General features: G+C 35.2%; 1 protein-coding gene across 1 annotated transcript in view; it reads left to right on the top strand.

Moving 5' to 3' along the window:
- bma (SCY1-like protein bma) overlaps positions 1 to 22,679 on the top strand; it is a 1,113,807-nt gene that overhangs the window by 1,056,121 nt on the left and 35,007 nt on the right. Inside the window, exon 14 of the mRNA XM_069846551.1 lies at positions 2,006 to 2,277. Coding sequence (XP_069702652.1) covers positions 2,006 to 2,277 — 272 coding nt within the window. The remainder of the gene's footprint in view (positions 1 to 2,005; positions 2,278 to 22,679) is intronic.

The raw sequence follows: 22,679 nt of genomic DNA, 5'->3' as shown, positions 1-22,679 counted from the left end.
TAGTTCGATAGATCGTTAGTTGCTTCATTAGTTACTTTCTAATTAGTTAATTACTTCCCTAGTTTATAAGTTACTCTGCTAATTACTTATTTCGTTGGATATTTCGCTAATTAGTTAATTTCACAAACTAGTTATTTTTCTAATTAATTACTTTGTTAGCTATTTGCTAGTTACTATGTTAATAATTTAACTAGTTGGTTATTTTCTTACTTATTTTGTTAGTCACTTCGTTACATATTTTGATAATTAATTACTTACTAGTTGTTTTGCTAGTCACTTCGTTAGTTATTTTATTTCGCTAGTTTATTACCTCGCTAGTTACATTTTTAATTATTTCGCTAGTTAGTTACTTCGACAGTTATTTCGCTAGTTAGTTACTTCGTTAGTTATTTCCCTAGTAATTTATTTCGTTTGTTATTCCACCAGTTAGTTACTTTGTTAGTTATTTCACTAGTTAATTACTTCGTTAGTTCGCCAGTTAGTTACTTTGTTAGTTATTTCCCTAGTAACTTATTTCGATAGTTATTCCACTAGTTAGTTACTTTGTTAGTTATTTCACTAGTTAATTACTTCGTCAGTTCGCCAGTTAGTTACTTCGTTAGTCATTTCGCTAGTTAGTTACTTCTTTAGTTATTTCGCTAGTTAGTTACTTCGTTAGTTATTTTGCTAGTTAATTATTTCTTAGTTACTTCGCTAGATATTTATTTAGTTAGTTATTTCACTAGTTAGTTACTTCGTTAGTCATTTCGCTAGTTAGTTAGTTAGTTATTTCGCAAGTTGGTTATTTCGCTAGTTAGTTACTTCGTTAGTTATTTCATTACTTAGTTACATCGTTAGTTATTTCGGTAGTTATTTAATTCGTTAGTTATTTTACTAGTTATTTCGTTAGTTATTTCTCTAGTTAGTTACTTCGTTAGTTATTTCATTAGGTACTTCTTTAGTTATTTCACTAGTTAGTTACTTAGTTATTTCGGTAGTTAATTCATTAGTTATTTCATTAGTTATTTACTTTGTTAGTTATTTCGCTAGTTTGATATTTCGCTACTTAGTTACTTCGTTAGTTATTTCATTAGGTACGTCTGTAGTTATTTTACTAGTTACTTAGTTACTTCGGTAGTTAGTTATTTCGCTAGTTAATTCATTAGTTATTTCATTAGTTATTTACTTTGTTAGTTATTTCGCGAGATTGATATTGCGCTACTTAGTTCGTTTGTTATTTCGCTAGTTAGTTACTACGTTAGTTATTTCGCTAGTTATTTATTTTACTAGTTGGTTACTTCGTTACTTAATTCGCTAGTTACTTCATTAGTTAGTTACTTCATTAGTTATTTCGTTAACTAGTCAATTCGTTAACTACTTCGCTAGTTAATTACTTAGTTCTCTAGTCAGTTGAAATATTATTCGTCTTTAATAATTGTTTCTGGTTTTCAATAAATGAATTTAATTCTTATTAATATGGATAGATGTGTATTTTTGTAATTTTCATTTTTTTTCTGAATTTAATTATATTTGAATACTTAATTACTTCGTTAATCATTTCGTTAGGTAATTATTTTGTTCATAAGCTATTTCGTTTGCTTGCTAATTAGTTACTCCATTAATTTTATTTCCCTAGTTACTAGTTATTTCGCTAGTCAATTGTTTTGTCATTCGACTAGTTCGGTAAAACTTTGTTAATTACTTTGTAAATATACTAGTGACTTGGTTACTTTGTAAATTTCTCTGTTACTATGTCCTTTACTTCATTGTTTGTTCACTATTTTGCGCGTTTTTTTTTTTCTTATATTTTTACTTCGTTTATTACTTTGTTAGTTCATTTGTTTATGAATTAGCTATATATTTAGGTTGCCAATTATTTTACAACTTCAGTACCGGTAATTTATTCCCCGGTAGACTCGTTACTTTGTTCGTCAGTTAGTTGCCAATCTGGCTGGGAGCTGGTTGCTGGCGTGGTGCGCTCACTCGTCCCACTCTGGCTGTTGTAACGCTGTGGAATAACGTTGAGGCGCGGGTGCAACAGATTCTGGCGTCTTAGGAGGCTGGTGGTTCGGCGCGTCGCCCTCGTCGCCCGACAGCAACTTCCTGCGGGTGCACAACGCCTTCCCGAACCGCCGCCTGTCCGACAACGCCCTTATGATGCCCCCCAAGATCCGCATCGCCCCCTCGTGCGCGTCGTCCCCGGGCGGCACCCCCGGCGGAGGACTCCCCATCCGACGGCACTCCAGCATCGGGCCTCAGGAGCGACGGGGCTCTACCGTCAACCTCTCACCTCCAACGGTAAGCTCAAGTCCACGCAGTTCTTCTTTAGGGACAACAGACAATGTCGGATGTGGAGAAATACTATTCTGTGGAAAAAAATAGACTCGACGTTTCCGAGAAACTAAATATGTTTAACTTTAAGAGGAGACGTAGGCCAAAGTTAAAGTTTCAGAAAATCATTATTATATTTTAATGTGTTGCATCTAGAACTATGAAGTTTTTCATACCAATTATTATTAATAAATGCTATTCTGTGGAAAACACAGATTCGATGTTTCCGAGAAACTAAATATGTTTAACTTTTAAGAGGAGACGTAAGCCAAAGTATAAAGTTTCAGAAAATCATTAATATATTCTTATGTGTTGCACCTAGGAATATGAAGGTTTTTCATACAAATTTATTGTTAATATTGTGGTAATGGTCTGTGATTTTTTTTTATATTTTTACTTTTACAGATTTTTATTGATTAATTTTTCAAAAATATCAAGCACTACTAAACCTCTACACCTTTTTTTATGGAAACTGGTTAATGAAACAACCTGAAATTTTTTCTCCTCAATAAGAGAACCCAAATAGAACATAGGCCTATTATACAGAGAATTTTCCATAGTCCCCTCCTTTTATTTTTTATTAAATTTTAAATTTTCATTTAAAAATTTGGATTAGAAGTTAATCTTCTTTTAATGTAAAGAATAAAAGAGAACATATACATTACGATTTACCGAAGTACATATCTACAGTGCCTGGGAAAAGTGACATAAGTCAGTTTCCACAAACCTTTTTTGATAATTTATTGACAACTTACGGAACATCTGCTCGCTTGGAAAAAGAGACATAAGTATTTCTCCCATTACAATAATTCATACATAAACCAGTGTAAGTTGTCAATAAATCGTCAAAAAAGGTTTTTGGAAACTGACTTCTGTCACTTTTTCCAGGCACTGCAGATATGATATTTCCATGCAGAAATTCTGTCATCATATGACGAAGAAAGAGTGGAACGGAGAAAAATTCTCTCCGGCACCGGGATTTGAACCCGGGTTTTCAGCTCTACGTGCTGACGCTCTAACCACTAACCACACCGGATCCCCATTCCGATGCCGGACAGAATCCTCTCAGTTTAAGTTCCACTTCTTAGATTCCCTCTAGTGGCCAACCCTCATATGCATGGAAATATCGTACGTACTTCGGTGCATCTTAATATGTGATATGCGAAAAATAATCACTTAATATGATTTAAGACGGCACTTCTTCCGTCGGATCCCGACCGCTTAGTCACTCGTAATGAGTGCACCTCTGCACACTGTGTACATTGTACGTCACACATATCTGTGACGCAGTGCACGAGGGGCTTAGATTTAAGACCTCTCCTGGCACTTCATAATCATCCTATCATAATATCATCGGGACAGCGTTAACTTCGCCTTCCAGGCGCCCCAACCTCAGAAGTGGGTTACAAATTAGCCATTGCCAGGAAAGACCAGAAATGTCAAATGACAACCTGGTGGTAAGAAAAAAAAAAGTTGTATTCAAAGTAACCAAATGCAGGACTCTATGACACAGGAACATAATTGTGTAATTTGTAAAAATATAACGCACTGAACTTACAACACTGAACTTCAGCTCATGTAGAACATTTATTTTGATCAGTGTATGTTCATAAAGCGTTGTTTTAGGTTCTACCATATGTATATTGTAAAAATCGTTTCATTTTTGTGCCCTCCTGTCCCTCATATTTTGTATAGCGTCTCCAGTTACACCCTGTATAGTTAGTTAATTAATTAGTTAGCTAATTATTCGAAATAATGCGTTGTTTCGTTTCAAATATTTATTTTGTCCTTGAAATTTAACCCCTTTTACAAATAAAATTTTCAAAGCTCTTAATTTAGAATAGACTTCATGGCAATATACATCTTAGGAGAGTAGTTCACTGTTAAACCACAACTCCGACATTGTCTGTTATTTTGTTAATATGTTCTTTCATGTTCTTACAGTGTATTTTCTTGTGTCTTAGGGTTTACGAAGACAGGCGACGAAATAGCAGTGAAATGCCAGAATATATATATATTTTTTTTTCGGTTTTAAAGTAATGTAGAATCAGATATATTTTCGCGTCTCATTATGATGGATTTAAAATGTGTTATTTGTTTCATTCTTACTTGCTTCTGCAGAGTATTGCGATGAAATAGGCGGCATTTCATCCAACTTACTCTATGGAATTCGAATTCATATCTTTTCTGACAAATCTTTTAAAATTATTCCATTCATTCAACTCACATCCTCAAATCCTTTATCTTAGACACTTTCAGATAATTAAATTAGTAACATTACAACCATTTGGACGTGACTACGTCTTTATTGGAGGTACAACGAGAAAAATGTCACATCTATATATATATAATTTGAACTGGTAATGGAAATTACGGGAAAACGGCTGAACGGATTTTAATAAATGGCCCCTCATTTTGAAGCTTGGAACCCAAAGTTTTTCGGAAAAATAGTAGTTTTCAGTGAAATGTCAATTTTCCTACATAATTTTCCTATTTTCCAAAATCCATCTGTCGTCAGTGTTGAGAACTAGCTAATTGCATTCGGGAGAAGCGAAGCGAGCATCAAGTCGGCCGTGTTGCATTTCAGAATAAAACAAAACACACACTACAGTAAACAATATTACACGAAGGCCATGATCTGCAAGAATGCTGACATATTTAGAGCTCAAATTAAATTGGTTATTAAAAACTTAACTTACTAAAAATAATTTACAGGTTCACTTCTGTGGTGTGTAATTTTCTGGGTACAGCTGTGTATTGGATATTAAAAACTACCAAACTTGAGGTGGTTTGATGATATTATTACTATTCGAAATTAAATATTATTGTAGTTAATTCCGTGATGTGACTATTTTTCATTAATTATACATATTAATGCTATATCGATGATATGAAAGTGAAACGTTTTGGAGTTATATAGGTAGATGTAGAGAATATCTTAAATTAGATTTTGATTTCTATATTTTACTGAGTGGCGGCCATATAGTATATATAGTATATCTTACTGAAAGCTATAAAACTTACGTAAGATAATAATATTATTAAAAATCAAATATTTTTATAGTTATTAATCAAGTGGGGTTGGGTCTTTTTCATATATTTAATAGCGCTGTGGTGTAGATATTTATATGCGTGGTTCTCTTCAGTATTGGCTCGAGAGAGAGTATCTTTCATTATTATGGAAGCAAATAACTTACAGAATGTCTGGTATTCTTCTTACTTACTTACTTACAAATGGCTTTTAAGGAACCCGAAGGTTCATTGCCGCCCTCACATAAGCCCGCCATCGGTCCCTATCCTGTGCAAGATTAATCCAGTCTCTATCATCACACCCCACCTCCCTCAAATCCATTTTAATATTATCCTCCCATCTACGTCTCGGCCTCCCTAAAGGTCTTTTTCCCTCTGGTCTCCCAACTAAACATTCTATATGCATTTCTGGATTCGCCCATACGTGCTACATGCCCTGCCCATCTCAAACGTCTGGATTTTAAGTTCCTAATTATGTCAGGTGAAGAATACAATCCGTGCAGTTCTGTGTTGTGTAACTTTCTCCATTCTCCTGTAACTTCATCCCGCTTAGCCCCAAATATTTTCCTAAGCGCCTTATTCTCAAACACCCTTAACCTATGTTCCTCTCTCAGAGTGAGAGTCCAAGTTTCACAACCGTAGAGAAGAACCGGTAATATAACTGTTTTATAAATTCTAACTTTCAGATTTTTGGACTGCAGACTGGATGATAAGTTCTTCTCAACCGAATAATAACACGCATTTCCCATATTTATTCTGCGTTTAATTTCCTCCCGAGTGTCATTTTCTTTTATGAACAAAGAATCCTGTTCCTAATTGGTGATTATTGTTTTCTTCCCCATAATACAACAAGTAATCTCGTATTTGTGATATGCCATTCCCATCTAACCTAACCTCTTGTACTCCCACGAAGTCTATTCTATATCTAGCTAGTTCTTTTGCTACTAATGTTACCCCTCCTGTTCTATAAAGACTAGTTACGTTCCAAGTGCCAAATCTCAAAACCTTATTCCTTTGCTGTGGTCGTGCCAGAGAATCAGTCCTATTCCGAGGCTTATTGTAGGGATTCGTAACAAGCTGTTTTTTACGGTGATGGGTTGTTAGCCCTTCGCCCAACCCCCAAGCTGGAGGACCACCACTGGTATTCTTCATTGAAAATAAATCTGAAAAATGTTCATTTGAACGTCTAATGAACTTAGTTTGCTGCACAAGCCACTAGTTTTATATATAACAGGAAGTAATGACTTACACATTCGCAGTAGTATTACCGATTATTTAGCTCAGCGACGCGAAAGAGGGGAAGTAATAGGAGTAGATAGGAGCAGTATAACGCTATACCGCATGCGTGACATCCGATCGCTCTAAATGCAAGCGACTGACTAACCTGAACACCCCTTGGCGTGACTTAATGGACTCGCCTGACCCAGGCGCACATTGTCGGCGACTTTCGGGACTAAATAATCGTACTGTACTGTCAGACTATGTAACAGGAGGCATTGACGTCATGTACTGAAAAAAACAGTATAGGACGAGTCCATATCATACGAGGGCAATATCGTCGAAAACAAATGTAAGTATACGACAGTCCATTTCGTACCAAGGGAAAATCGTCAAAAACAAATGAAAGCATAGCACGAGTCAATTTCATACGACAAATGAACAGTTTGACTCGTAGACATTTTGTTTTTACAGCATTAACTTCCCATGATTGTACGAGAAGATTCGAAGAGAACAGCAGTTACGTAGACTTTCGGCTCCCCCCTACTACCATTAATGCACAACACAATGTCAATACGGCGGTTGCTGTCGTCTGCGATACAACAAACTTTTCTGTTGATTTTCGAGTTTGGCATTTTTTCCGGTTCTATTATATGCTTATTCAAGTTGTGTTAACTCTCGCTAGTGGGTTTATATTTTATTTTATCCGTCTTAGTATTTATTTTATTATTGTAAATAAATTTCTTTTATCACTATTATTATTATTATTATTATTATTATTATTATTATTATTGAATTATTTTGTATTACAATCTTTGTATCATTTCTGTTAGGATTATTCTATTATTATTGTTATTATTATTTATTATTATTATTATTATTATTATTGTTGTTGTTGTTGTTACTATTATTTATATCATCAGCATTATTATTTGAACCCTGTAAAATAATTTATGTAGACTACTGGACTGTACCCGAGTACGAGCATATGCTCATTTCGGGTATCTATACATATGTATTCACTTCAAATGTAAATTGTAAATAAATTTGAAATTTTAAATTTGAAAATTTGAAAAAAAAAATAATAACTGAAATTAACAGGCTGAAGAACACTCAAGAGTAGAAATACTTGCGGACATCGGATTGGAAATATTAGTTTTTAATTGCTAAGAATCTCATAATTACTGTGACTATTTTTCTCATGGAATCAGCGACCAAACTTGTACAAAAATCTTTCATTTTCCTCCAATCACGGTCATCTTATCACTGTAAGTAATCTTGTCGAACGTGATGCTTACTTGAAAAGATGAATTCTAAAGTGTCCTAAGTCCTGTTTTGTAAGGTTTTAACTTTTATTATTCATGTATTCATTCACTAGATGGCAAGTAGTACTGAAGACCAATCTGACTGATAAAACAGATTGACCGGACAGACTGACTGATAGACCAGATTAATTGGCCCTATTGCCGAACTGACCGACCTAATAGACCGAACTGGCTGGCCGACCTAACTGTCCGCCATAACTGACTGAACGAACTCACCGACATTACTGACTTACAGACCTTACTGACAGGCTGGCTCACTGGACTGACTGACTGGCTGGCTCACTGGACTGACTGACTGGCTGGCTCACTGGACTGACTGACTGGCTGGCTCACTGGACTGACTGACTGGCTGGCTCACTGGACTGACTAACTGGCTGGCTCACTGGACTGACTGGCTCACTGGACTGACTGGCTCACTGGACTGACTGACTGGCTCACTGGACTGACTGACTGGCTGGCTCACTGGACTGACTGGCTGGCTCACTGGACTGACTGGCTGGCTCACTGGACTGACTGACTGGCTCACTGGACTGACTGACTGGCTGGCTCACTGGACTGACTGACTGGCTCACTGGACTGACTGACTGGCTCACTGGACTGACTGACTGGCTCACTGGACTGACTGACTGACTGGCTCACTGGACTGACTGGCTGACTGCCTCACTGGACTGACTGGCTAGCTGACTGTTTGGACTGACTGACTGGTTGGTTGATTAATTGATTGATTTATTTATTTATTTATTGGACTGACTGAACTGACTGACATTGATTGGTCGATTGATTGATTGATTGATTGGTTGGTTGGTTGATTGATTGATTGATTGGTTGGACTGACTAATTAGACTGACTGGACGGAATGACTGATTATTGACTGACCGACTAGTTGACTGAGTGGACTGACTGACTAGTTGACTGACTGACCTGTTGACTGACTGGGCTGACTGACTGATTATTGACTGACTGACTAGTTGACTGAATGGACTGACTGACTAGTTGACTGACTGACCAGTTGACTGACTGACTGGCTGGCTGGCTGGCTGGCTGACTGACTGACTGACTGACTTTTTGGGCTGGCTGACTAGTTGACTGAGTAGTATGACTAACTAGTTGACTGATTGACCAGTTGACTGACTGACTGACTGGCTGACTGACTGATTAGTTGACTAAGTGGACTGACTGACTAGTTGACTGAGTGACTAGTTGACTGAGTGGACTGACTGACTAGTTAACTGAGTGGACTGACTGACCAGTTGACTGACTGGACTGACTGACTAGTTAACTGAGTGGACTGACTGACTAGTTGACTGACTGTCCAGTTGACTGACTGATTGACTGACTGGCTGGCTGGCTGACTGACTGACTAACTGTTTGGGCTGACTGATTAGTTGACTGAGTAGAATGACTAACTAGTTGACTGACTAACAAGTTGACTGACTGACTGGCTGACTGAATAGTTGACTGAGTGGACTGACTGACTAGTTGACTGAGTGGACTGACTAGTTAACTGAGTGGACTGACTGACCAGTTGACTGACTGGCTGACTGATTAGTTGACTGAGTAGACTGACTGGCTAGTTGACTGAGTGGACTGACCGACTAGTTAACTGAGTGGACTGACTGATCAGTTGACTGACTGGACTGACTGACTGACTGACTGACTAGTTAACTGAGTGGACTGACTGACTAGTTGACTGACTGACCAGTTGACTGACTGACCAGTTGACTGACTGGGCTGACTGACTGACTGACTGACTAGTTGACTGACTGACCAGTTGACTGACTGACTGACTGTTTGGGCTGACTGACTAGTTGACTGAGTAGAATGACTAACTAGTTGACTGACTGACAAATTGACTGACTGACTAGTTGACTGACTGACCAGTTGACTGACTGACTAATTGATTGACTGACTGGCTGGTTGGCTGACTGACTAACTGTTTGGGCTGACTGACTAGTTGACTGATTAGAATGACTAACTAGTTGACTGATTGACCAGTTGACTGACTGACTGACTGTCTGACTGATTAGTTGACTGACTGATTGACTGACTGACTGATTGACTGACTAGTTGATTGACTGACTGGCTGACTAACTGATTAGTTGACTGACCGATTTACTGACTGACTAGTTAACTGGCTAGTTGACTGACTGACCTACCGACCGACTGACCAACTGACTAACTGACAGACGAATTTGATGTAGTGATTATACAGAGCGGAATCATATAAGTTTTCTTGTTATTTCTAGATGGCAACATTAATTTATTCAGGCGAACGTAATCTGAAAATCGATAGTGTAATTAAGAGGAGCATAAGAGAGATAGTCTGCAGTTAAACAGCTTACTAGTAAACAAACTCTGGAATGGAGCCGCGCAGCTCTGCTTATAAACAATCGGTTGCCTGAATGAAGGGCCGTCATTAATTCTACTTGGCGATGTGGAAAGCGCCGGCCTGATCAAAGCCGCCCAGCGATATGGGCCTATTTTATTTTCTCGCTACATCAAAGGCACGAAATGGAACATTGATTTTCTGAATCGAATATGTGGGTTTTTGGTCTATTTGTCGTGCGTCTAGACACGAATCCGCAGCCCAACTTACCCCTGTTAAATATTTGTCATACCTGTCATAGCTTCATCACCATTAAACACACCACTGCTACGTTTTTCATAAAGTAAATATAGATATATGGCATGTGCTGTGTTTTGTCTTCACCAAGTTCCGACACGAATGCAATTGTTTCACACCAGATGTCGACAAATATTTGTTCAAAAGGCGATTGTCATTTCATGGCTTCCACAGCGACGAAACGTAGTTTTGGGGTATTTTAACCGTGTTGTATAATTCCCATATCAACCGAATTTACATAAAGATCTATATTATTAGATTGTTTATTGTTTATTGTTAATAAAATAACATGGACAAAAATACAATCTTAGTTCTTCGCTGAAGGAGTAAAAAACTCGTGCTCATGGAGATATCTAAACACAAAGATAAACACAAAGATAAACACAAAGATAATTTTTGACACAAACTGGGTCAAGAAAAAAAAGTACAGGAATAAATTAAATTTAAAAATACAATTTCAATTTTAACAATTTAAGTCATACAAATACATATACATATTAAATCAATATAAGTTATATTCTTTAAAAATTAAATTCCTAATGCTATTTTTGAAATTTCTGATACTAAAATTTTCCAAATTTGGGTATTTATCAATTATTTTATTGTATAACCTTGGACCAAAGTAGGTACCATGGCTCAGAGCTGTGCTTGTGAAACACTTTGGTTCCTCTATTCGTATAAAATCGGATCTTTTAGTTCCATATTTATGATGATACAATTTGAATTTATTACGGTTTTTATGTATGAAGATTAATAAGGCAATATAATAAATCTGTTTAATTTTCAAAACATTAAAATCAGTAAACAAAAGCTCGGATGAGTAATCAATTGGTTTATTAAGGCATATTTTAATGATTCTTTTCTGAATAAGTATTAGTGGAGTGAGATTAGAAATACATGCATGTCCCCACCCTAAAATTCCATATTGGAGAATGGATTGAAATAAAGCTAAATAAATGAGACGTAAAATATTAACTGGTAAATATTACCGAAGTATAACAAAGATATAAATTGTTTTACGTAATCTATTGCATTAATATGTAATATGTTTGTTCCATCGTAAGTGTTGGTCGATTGTAATGCCTAAATACTTAACTTCTGAGGATTCGGTTAATATGGGACATTCACAATTTTGAGAAGAACAATCTGAATGATGAATTTTGAGCCTAAAGGAAGATTGAGGAGATTGAAGACCCCTGGACCTTAGTGAAAATGGAACAACAGTTGTTTTGGATGTGTTTAAGGAAAGAGCGTTTGAATCAAACCACTCTTTAATTACCTGTAATCCATTATTCGCATTAATATAAGTGCCTTTCCAAGATGAATAAAGACTTTCAAAATTAAAACTTACGAGTTTGATTGTGTGCACAGAAAATAAGGGTCAGTTTCAGCAAGAAATATAAAGTTTTTAATCTCTATTGTTACTCATTAATGCTTATTCTTCTCTTACAAAACATGCGTTTGACCGTTCAGATTTTGTGAAATAATCTGGATTAAAAGAATAATATCGAGAATATAGTTTAACTTTCTAATTCTTACGGTTTATCGAATTTAATCAGGATTTCTTGTACGATTATACACTGGCGTTCAAAGATATCTGACCTGAAACTTTATGATCGTGTAAGCGAACTTTTTAGCCACGGGATGGTCAGAACCAAAGATATAACAAATGGACAAACTTTAAAGTAGTTCCGCTGGTTCTCAATAGGTGACACTGTTACTGAGACGGGTAAAAAGGTATTTGGGAAAATGTTGATGTAGATAAGTATAAATTATTCTCATATTTGACAATACCAATGGTGTCTCGCTAAACCCAGTGCTTTCACAATCAGCAGAGGTCGATGAAATTTTGAATTCTATAATTCGGGTACTTTTATGTAGACTGACATTCAAAGGTATTCGATCTACGATTTTATGATCGTGTAAGCGAACTTTCCAACCACGGGATGTCAGAACCAAACATTGACAAACTTTGAAAGAGTTCCGCTAGTTCTCAATAGATGGCACCATCATCGGGAGTCGTTAAAAAGTGTCAAGGAAAATGAATATGTAGATTAAGCATAAGTTATTCTTCTAATAGACAATATCAGCGGTTTCCAGCCAAACTCAGTGTTGTTTTACAATCCAGTAGAGTGGGACGAAAAATTGAATTCTATAATAAGGATATATTTATTTACGATTGGAAACAGTGACTATCATCTTCACCATCTGTTCATAGAAGCAATAACTAAAGAATCCACACGTACACCAACAAATTATCGATCACTATCGATTAGTAAGGTCAGATATCTCTGAACGTCAGTGTACCTACTATTGGCGATACTGACTATTCATAGAAGTAATACCTAAAGAATCCACACTTACACCAACAAATTATCGACCACTATCGATAAGTAGGTGTCGGATATCTTTGAACGCCTTTGTATAAAATTAAAACATTGGCTGAGACGTTTAATTATGAAACATGTAATGCTGAATATGGTGAAGAGGAATACTTACTCTTGAACAAGTCTGATTGTTTTGTTTAGATTGATAAGAGAGTGTGGTAGTTTTATTCTCAAAATACAGTGTGTCCGAAAAGTCACGGTGGAGTTTCAAAAGATTACATACACCCCAAGTATTTGAAACTGTCCACTTGCTCTACTGTCTCATTTGTCTCATTTAGAATTCGCAAGTTTATCTTATGTATTTTTCTTCCTATGACCATGCTCTTCGTCTCATTTGCATTTATCTTCATCCTATACTCCTCACAGCTGTCATTTAGCTCCAGTAGCATACCTTGTAGTGTCATCTCCTCTTCAGCTAACAACACCATATCATCAGCATATCTTATGCACTTTATTCTTCTTCCTCCTACTATCATCCTCCCATTTTCTGAAAACAGTTCTTTACTCAATCCTTCAAGAAGATGTTGAACAGGGTAGGTGATAAAGGACATTCTTGGCGTTCTTCTCTCCCAATTTCACTTCCTTCTGACATTTCTTCTCCTATCCTGACTTTGACTCGTTGTGTCATATAAATATTACAGTTTTCTCTCTTTCCAATCCACACCAATTTTGTTTAGGATCCCCATCAGTTTATTCCAATCCACTCTGTCAAAAGCCTTTTCTAAATCCACAAATACTACATACACTTCTTTATTGTTCTCTGAATATTTCCATTTGTATTATACTGTCAAAATTACATTTGTCCCTGGTATAAATACATGATAAATTTAAATAAAATTATCACGAAATTAACAGAGTTTGCCCTACTACCAACATTATTATTACTACTAATATTACTATTCATATTACTGTAACAAAGTATATGATTATGTCTCGTGACGAGAATATTGTACGAAATGAAAATATAAAAATTGGAAATTTATCTCTTGAAGAAGTGGAGAATTTCAAATATCTTGGAGCAACAGTAACAAATATAAATGATACTCGGGAGGAAATTAAACACAGAATAAATATGGGAAATGCGTGTTATTATTCGGTTGAGAAACTTTTATCATCCAGTCTGCTGTCGAAAAATCTGAAAGTTAGAATTTATAAAACAGTTATATTACTGGTTGTTCTTTATGGTTGTGAAACTTGGACTCTCACTTTGAGAGAGGAACAGAGATTAAGGGTGTTTGAGAATAACGTGCTTAGGAAAATATTTGGGGCTAAGAGGGATGAAGTTACAGGAGAATGGAGAAAGTTACACAACACAGAACTGCACGCATTGTATTCTTCACCTGACATAATTAGGAACATTAAATCCAGACGTTTGAGATGGGCAGGGCATGTAGCACGTATGGGCGAATCCAGAAATGCATATAGAGTGTTAGTTGGGACCTTTAGGGAGGCCGAGACGTAAATGGGAAGATAATATTAAAATGGATTTGAGGGAGGTGGGATATGATGATAGAGACTGGATTAATTTTGCTCAGGATAGGGACCAATGGCGGGCTTATGTGAGGGCGGCAATTAACCTCCGGGTTCCTTAAAAGTCAGTAAGTAAGTAAGTATTACTGCAACTATTATCACTATTACTACTATTATTACCCTACTACTACTCCTACTACAACCTCAATTCAAACTATTTTCGATTTTCTTCATATAGCTAACAATATCCGGAATAAATTGACATTTCTTTTTAATATATTTTCTCTCCGAAGAACTTTCAGTTGTATAAGAGCTCTTGGTAATAGGAGCTATTATGATTTTGATTTTATTTCTCAAAGCATTTGGGGCATTATAATTCTTTGATGTCGTTATTTCCCGATAAGGTATTGAAAATATCACGGCCGCCTTTTAAAAGAGATAGCGCTGCAGGAAATATGAAGCAAATATGGGCGCTCCGTTTCAGAATACCGCAGCGTCAAGGGTTTTATCTGTTACGTCATAAATCTAGAAGGATAATGCAGAATTTATTTTATGTAAGACGGTCTGAATGGGCATTATGGGGATCGGCAAGGCCTGCACGAATATTATATCCTCGACGGAACGATCTTCCCAACAATGCCGCACTATCCCTTCCGGCTGGGAAGAAGTATGATGCAGTAGTAGACTATCCAATTAAATTGGAAAGAAAATATGAGGGGTAAAACCCAATAGTGAAAGCTGTCTACTGGTGTGACAAACAGCTATCCGAGACTTTCCAAGTGCCCTGTTCTGGTTTCCCGGACCGAAGTTTCGAATAATGCTTATTGTTGTGACGTGATAGTGAATCTGTTTTTTTTTATAATAATAACGAATGCGTTTTATTATTTTTAGGGCGGAATTCATAGTCGTCACTTATAAATGAGTGAACCCTTAAGTGGTTACATATACTCATTTCTAATTCATAGTTGTCCCTCATTCACATAATGAGTGATTACTTAAGTGAGCTGATCTGTACCCTTAAGTGACCACTCATTTTCAAAATGAATACAGAGAATGATTTTGAGGATTTTGTGGAGTTTGTTGAACGAAATAAGGAAAATATACGTGTCCCAAAAAGGTATATTAGAGACATGGAGATTCCTCTGGAAATGTATAGTGAACTGGAATTTAAGAAGCGATATCATTTTCGCACGACCACAGTTGTCGATATTTTAATGCCTTTAATAGACAATTGCCTGTTTTCTACGATGTCTTTATGCCTTAAAACAAGCTTTCGAAGTCGTTCTTCTTCAGGAAAATTCTTTCCTTTCGGCATACTTATTTTCAGCCAAATTGATCGTTATTTATTTATTTATTTATTTATTTATTTATTTATTTATTTATTTATTTACTTACTTACTTACTTACTTATTTATTTATTTATTTATTTATTTATTTATTTATTTATTTATTTATTTATTTATTTATTTATTTATTTATTTATTTATTTATTTATTTATTTATTTATTTATTTATTTATTTATTTATTTATTTATTTATTTATTTATTTATTTATTTATTTATTTATTTATTTATTTATTTATTTATTTATTTATTTATTTATTGTCTATAACAGGGCAAAGCCCCAATTACAATAGACAGTTCAGATATTTGTAAAAAAACATAGAATTGCATATAACATGAAAAAAGAGATAAAACAGATACAAATGCAAGATACAAGTGTAAATACAAATTAAAAATTAAAAATGAAAAAAAAAAAACAAAAAAAAATAGATACTACCTAAATAAAAGACACAGATATAGATATAAATGAAAAATACAAAATAAAAATAAATTGAAAAGAGTTAAGTGTAGATATTATAGCCGAAAATGTAAAATGTAGCTGTAATTCGCAAATTGCAGAGTAAATATAACACTATGTTAATAAATTCAGTATACAGTATTATATAGTAGGACTAATAGGCTTAATTTATTTATTTAAGAAATTCACTACTACAGAACATGTGTTTCAATTAGTATGATATCTGATTATAACTATAACTAACATGCAACTAGAATTTAACATATCATGAAATTATTGCTATATATAACTTATTCAGTACAATAATATTGATAACTCGTAGTTATAGCAACTCCATATGTAGAGCTGCTTTCGATTAGTTCAGTGAGAGTCAGCTTTTGTTATGACGTCATGTCCGGCAGCTGTAAGTGAGCACTCATTACGTGAAAATAAGTGTTGTCTATGAATTCGAAACTGACTTAAGGGTTCACTTATTATAAGCAAATACTTATTACTTAAGGGCTCACTCATTGTATAAGTGACGACTATGAATTCCACCCTTAGTCCTTTAAATTTACTACTATAAAAACGAATAATTAAAATTTATGTGAAGAAACGCTTTGATTAGCAAACTAAATAATTTATTCTGAATTTAATATATTTAATACGTATTGAACAAATATATAAACATGCTCTGTTAAAATTGTATCATAAAAATCGTAAGTTTATATTACAGACACACATAATCATGACATATGACAAGACGAAATAACAATTCTACATTAGTAGAACTTAAATGTTTCACATCTGCTGATCTAAAGCATAGCATTAATTTTTGTCCTCGGTTGTATAATTCTGTAGCTAAATTACACCCAGAACTTCTAAAACATAACCCACTAAAATATAACGTATTAATGTCTTCAATTTGTTTAAATAAATGTATAACCTATGTCTATGAATTAATCAGCCTATACTATAATAATTATATATATATATATATATATATATATATATATATATATATATATACTTCCTCCTACTATCACTTCTCCCATGTTCTAAAAACAGTGTCCAAGTAGATGTTGAACAGGGTAGATGATAAAGGGCATCCTTGTGCTCCTCTCCCTATTTCACTTCCTTTTGACATTTCTTTTCCTATCCTGACTTTGGCTCGTTTCATATAAAGATTACTAAACAGCTCTCTATCTTTCCAAGTCACACCTGTTTTCTTCAGGATCCCCATAAGTTCATTTCAGTCCACTTTGTCGAAAGCCTTTTCCAGGTCCACAAATACAATATACACTTATAATATTTATAACACTTCTATGTTTGAAGTGACTTTTGAATTACCTTATATATTTATAGTTTCGTTTATAAGGACATGTAGTTTTTCAGTATAGTGAATACTTGTAGATTGCAAGAGGATTCGGTTTATTCTTGATGTAAGGACAGAGATCTCGTGCTCTGAGGCTGCGCTTGATCGTGGGTCGAATCCCGCCTGGGTGCATTGCCTCGTTGGATTTTTTTTTTTTTTTTTTTTTTTTTACATTTTTCTTCAAAAGTAAGGCGAATATTAAGTACATTCATGGTAATCTCAGACTCATCTGTCTATCTCCAGTTACATTCATGCTAGATCATTGTGCAGTTTGATACAGCATCGTTAAATAAATCATTAAAAAATGACAAGACCAAAGTTTACTAACTACAAAGTCCATGGTAGTTATTCTTAAACTGTCATGAACAGGGGCGGCTTTCGAAGAGGGGCTGCGGAGCTGCAGCACCCCCAGACATTTGTGGCTCTAGTCTCGTTTTATGTTGTGAAATACATTTATTATACAGTCTCTATTTAGCGGCTCGAATTTTTTAAAAAATTTCGCTCTCAATGACGTGCACGCAATCGTTAGTGAAGTCACTTCCTCCCCTGGTGCTGCCAGAGCAAAACCAGAGACAAGGACTATAGGGTGAAGCCACTTCCTCCCCTGGTGCTGACAGTCTCGTCTCGGATGCTTTCCGCGTTAGTTTTACCCCTCCCCCTGCTGCCCCTGGCCAAGAATCCAGAGTTTCCAGGCGCTGCAAAATTTCCAGCAGTTTGTCAGTAGCGCGCAGTTTTAAATACATTTTCTTTAATATTGTGAGTATAACAAGTGCAACAATGTTTAATTCTGTACAATATTTACAGTCTATTCGGTTCAGTACCTTACAAATTGAGGCGAAATGTGAAATTAAGTGCCCATCAGTTGAATCTCATAATGGAAAGAGCCGCTAAACAAAATAGCCTACAAAGCTCGCATATTTTTTGCTAATTTATCCAGTATCCCTGCTTTCTTCTCTCGAACTCCACACAGTCTGTATTAGATTAATGTGTTTCAAAGACAATTCCATCAGCTGGGGCAACAAGATGGATTTAAAATAAGAACAGTAAATGTTGTTCATGAGAAGAAGGAGCCACTGCTAGAATGTTTTCAAACCATAATGGAATCTGAAACATCTAACATCACAATAAATAAGGCAAGCGCCCTGGTGCGTACTCTTGAATATACTGAATTCAATTTCTGGTTCATTTTTTTTTTCATGTGTGTATATATATATATATATATATATATATATATATATATATATATATATATATATATAATACAACCAACTACAACATCGCCAGTTAGATATTTCTAAGGTTCAAATCTGCATATAAAAATTAAATTATGGTTTATTTAACGACACTCGCAACTGCAGGGGTTATATCAGTGTTGCCGGTGTGCCGGAGTTTTATCCTGTAGGATTCTTTTAAATGCCAGTAAATCTACTAACATGAGCCTGTCTCATTTAAACACAACTTACAAGATAAGGCGCATGGAATTAATCTTTAAATAAAGTAAGTTTTGTATGCAGCCCACCTTAATTCAATACCCACGAGCCGCCACTGGTCATGAATCAAAATTCGTCGACATCAGTAATAATGTAGAATAGACATAAAGGTATGAATACTGAAAGAGGAGAATGACTTGTTTGTTGTCACATATTGAAGCAGTGTCCCTGTTAGAAATACATTACTTCTGCTTGCTCAGTCCAAAAACTGTTTATCGATCTCATAACAGCGCAGTGGCTGCTGGGAATGTAACGAGAGTGTTTGCTTTTCCTTCTTCCTACAAGTTAAACCCAGGATACGTTTTTTGTGAAATGTCGGGTCAACCAATATCAATACACATTCTGCTTTAACATGTGATGCCATCTCTGATGTTGTGACACTGGTCAACCTCAAAGAACAGTTATTTCTATAAATGTAGTTCGTAGTAGGAGATATGATAGCTGCAATAACAGAAATTTCACATTACAGTCTATACTGTAAGTACAGAGTTTAGAGAGGAAATATCGTATCAGTGCATTTCTCTGCCTCCAGGCAGGTTCAATATCTGTTGCTGGTAAACATTTTCAACTTGGCCCACTATGCCGCGTACCATAAGCAAAAATAGTGGAATGTGGCTATAACGACTGTATCTCAAAATGAATTTTAAAATGCTAAATTTCTGCACATTTAAAGAAAAAAAAACTAAAATTATTTCAATCATTTATTATCATAACACACTGCTCTCGTAAGGGGTTAGGTACAGCTTACAGCAGTAAAATTTTTGGAAATATTCAACATTTTTTTCCTCCATTACGGTATCTTGTACAATGATGAAAATTGGTATGTGTAAAACACTGTCCTTCTGCTTACTTACTTACTTACTTACTTACTTACTTACTTACTTACTTACTTACTTACTTACTTACTTACTTACTTACTTACTTACTTACTGGCTTTTAAGGAACCCGGAGGTTCATTGCCGCCCTCACATAACCCCGCCATTGGTCCCTATCCTGAGCAAGATTAATCCAGTTTCTACCATCATATCCCACGTCCCTTAAATCAATTTTAATATTATCTTCCCATCCACGTCTCGGCCTCCCCAAAGGTCTTTTCCCCTCTGGCCTCCCAACTAACACTCTATATGCATTTCTGGATTCGCCCATACGTGCTACATGCCCTGCCCATCTCAAACGTCTTGATTTAATGTTCCTAATTATGTCAGGTGAAGTATGCAATGCGTGCAGCTCTGCGTCTTATTGTTAGGTTTCGTAACAAGCTGTTTTTTACGGTGATGGGTTGTTAGCCCTTCGCCCAACCCCCAAGCTGGAGGACCACCCCTTATCGGCTGTCGACGACTGTTTATTCAATATATTCGCAGCTATATGAAAAAAATATTTTTGCGATTTGAAAAAAATTACTTATATATATTTTTTTTTTTTCAAAATTAAAAATGGTGGCAGTTCACTGTGCAGTGATGAAGCGTTTCCCTCATAACTCATAAACTTGTTAACTTTTTCATGTTCTCTCGCTTTTATTTTATTTCTGAAACTCATATTTACAATATCATGTTCTTTCAACTACATTCCTTAATAAATAATATTTTTGTGTTAGAAAAAATACTGATATTTGACCATTTTTTAAACGAATTTATTTTTATCAGACAATCTATCAAAGGTAGAGAAGTGATCTTGCATCATATTGTTGATATTGCATGTATAAATGCACAAAAAATTTCATCACAGAATGTTGGATAGTTTTTTAGTTATGTGGGAAACGCTTCATCACTGCACAGTGAACTGAATTTAAAAAAAAATGTAAATATTTTTGTTTTAAACATACCAATTTTCATTATTGTTCAAGATACAGTAATGGAGGAAAAAAATGTTGAATATTTCCAAACTTTTACTGCTGTAAGCTGTACTTAACCCTTAAATTGACTGAGCACATTGGGAATTAAACCAATGGATTTTCCAAAACACGCTATGAAATGTTTCATATAAAACAATTTTTAACTCGAAAAGAAAGCAAAATCGAACAAAATTTTATTAAACTTTTTTGTTTGAAATATCTCGAGGAATAACCCCCTGAAATTAATGATATTACTTAGCTTCATCCTGTAGTGTAATTCAGCAGATCTTTTTAGTGTATATAGCAGAGTTTAAGCTATAAAATAAATAATTGTCGCAAAAATGCACAAATGAAAAATTATATTTGTGCAAATTGCGAAATAAGGACCGTTTTTGCAAAACTTTCTCCCTGTAAAAACTAAATTTTGCACGAGACACAAAAAACTGAATGGAGAGACAAGTAGGTTATAGGTGCAAACTGTGATTTACACCTTTGCAAGTTTCACACTTAGATACACAACTATGAAGGCAATAATCAAATTAGGCTAAAACGCCTTTAACATCATGTAGAGGTCTGCCTTATGTTAACTAATCCACCAAAATCTCAATTGCAGTTAGCAAGTTTTGCAAAAACGGTCCTCAAATGCTTGTGAAATTTTATAAATAATAGTGCAGAAAGTTAAAATTAATACGCCTAAAGTATATAGAAACAAAAAGTTATGTAACTTTTTTTTGGAGTGTTATTACTTTCAATCCATCTTATCACACTCTAGGCATACTTCCAGTATGTAAGTAAATCATTATACGTAGGTATGTTTAGAATCAATTACTGCTGAATTTACATCACATTAAAATACGTTATTTTATGGGCACTCTAAACATTGAAATTCTTTACTGGTGGACCATTCAAGATTTATTGTTAGCAGAGTACTAACTCTTTTTACTGAAAGGCGGTTTCTAATTCCAGTTTTTACAAGATTCATGCAACTAAATCCTCGCTCACAATTTACAGTATGCGATGGAATTGTATAAATCAATTAGAAGAAATTGTTCACTTAACTTACATGAATTGCACCAACTTTTTGAAATCCATTCCTGAACATCTATTGCTCAATACCTTTTTGAACATTGCCCATGCCATTAGCATTTCATTTAAATTCAGATTAGATCAAACAAATCTCTGATTTCATCTTCTCCATTACCATCTTCGTTTCTGAAGTCCAATGTGGTTGTCGCATTTTTGCACATTTACATTCAAAGTTTGTAGCATTTTTAGAAGTTGAGTAGCAAAATGCGACAAATGCGACTATAGCTTAAACCCTGGTATATAATATAAACTGAATACACCGTAGGTAAATTAGTTCAGATTAATAAAACTTTCGTGTCTCATAATTTCATTGTATACAGTATAATACTTAAATATCTTCAACTAAAATCCTAATATACAGGGTGTACATAAATGAATATCGGAGATTTAAGGTTGTATAATTTCTTTCTCTTGCGTTATAAAATAATAAACCATACATGGGATGAAAGAGTAAGTCTTCGAGATTGTAGAACACCCACTGTAAGTTCTCAATGTGATCACCCTTTGTTACACGGCCACATAGTCCGGTTCTTCTCACACTCTGGTCAACATGTCTGTTATAATGGCCAGAAGAATCATGCGTCCCATGCCAAGTAGTGTGTCAGGTAGTGATGACACATAACCCGATCTCTGACATATCCCCAGAGAAAGAAGTCGGGGGACCTTTGAGGTCATCTGAGTAAAGCCATGTTGTGATCGTGACGACCGGTCCAGCGATGGGTAAAATCTTCATTCCGCCATTCCCCCACTTCGT

Source organism: Periplaneta americana, chromosome 14, assembly GCF_040183065.1.
Source record: "Periplaneta americana isolate PAMFEO1 chromosome 14, P.americana_PAMFEO1_priV1, whole genome shotgun sequence".
NCBI classification, from domain to species: Eukaryota; Metazoa; Arthropoda; class Insecta; order Blattodea; family Blattidae; genus Periplaneta; species Periplaneta americana.
Note: the sequence above shows the minus strand (reverse complement) of the source record. Positions and strands in the feature narration are given on the sequence as shown.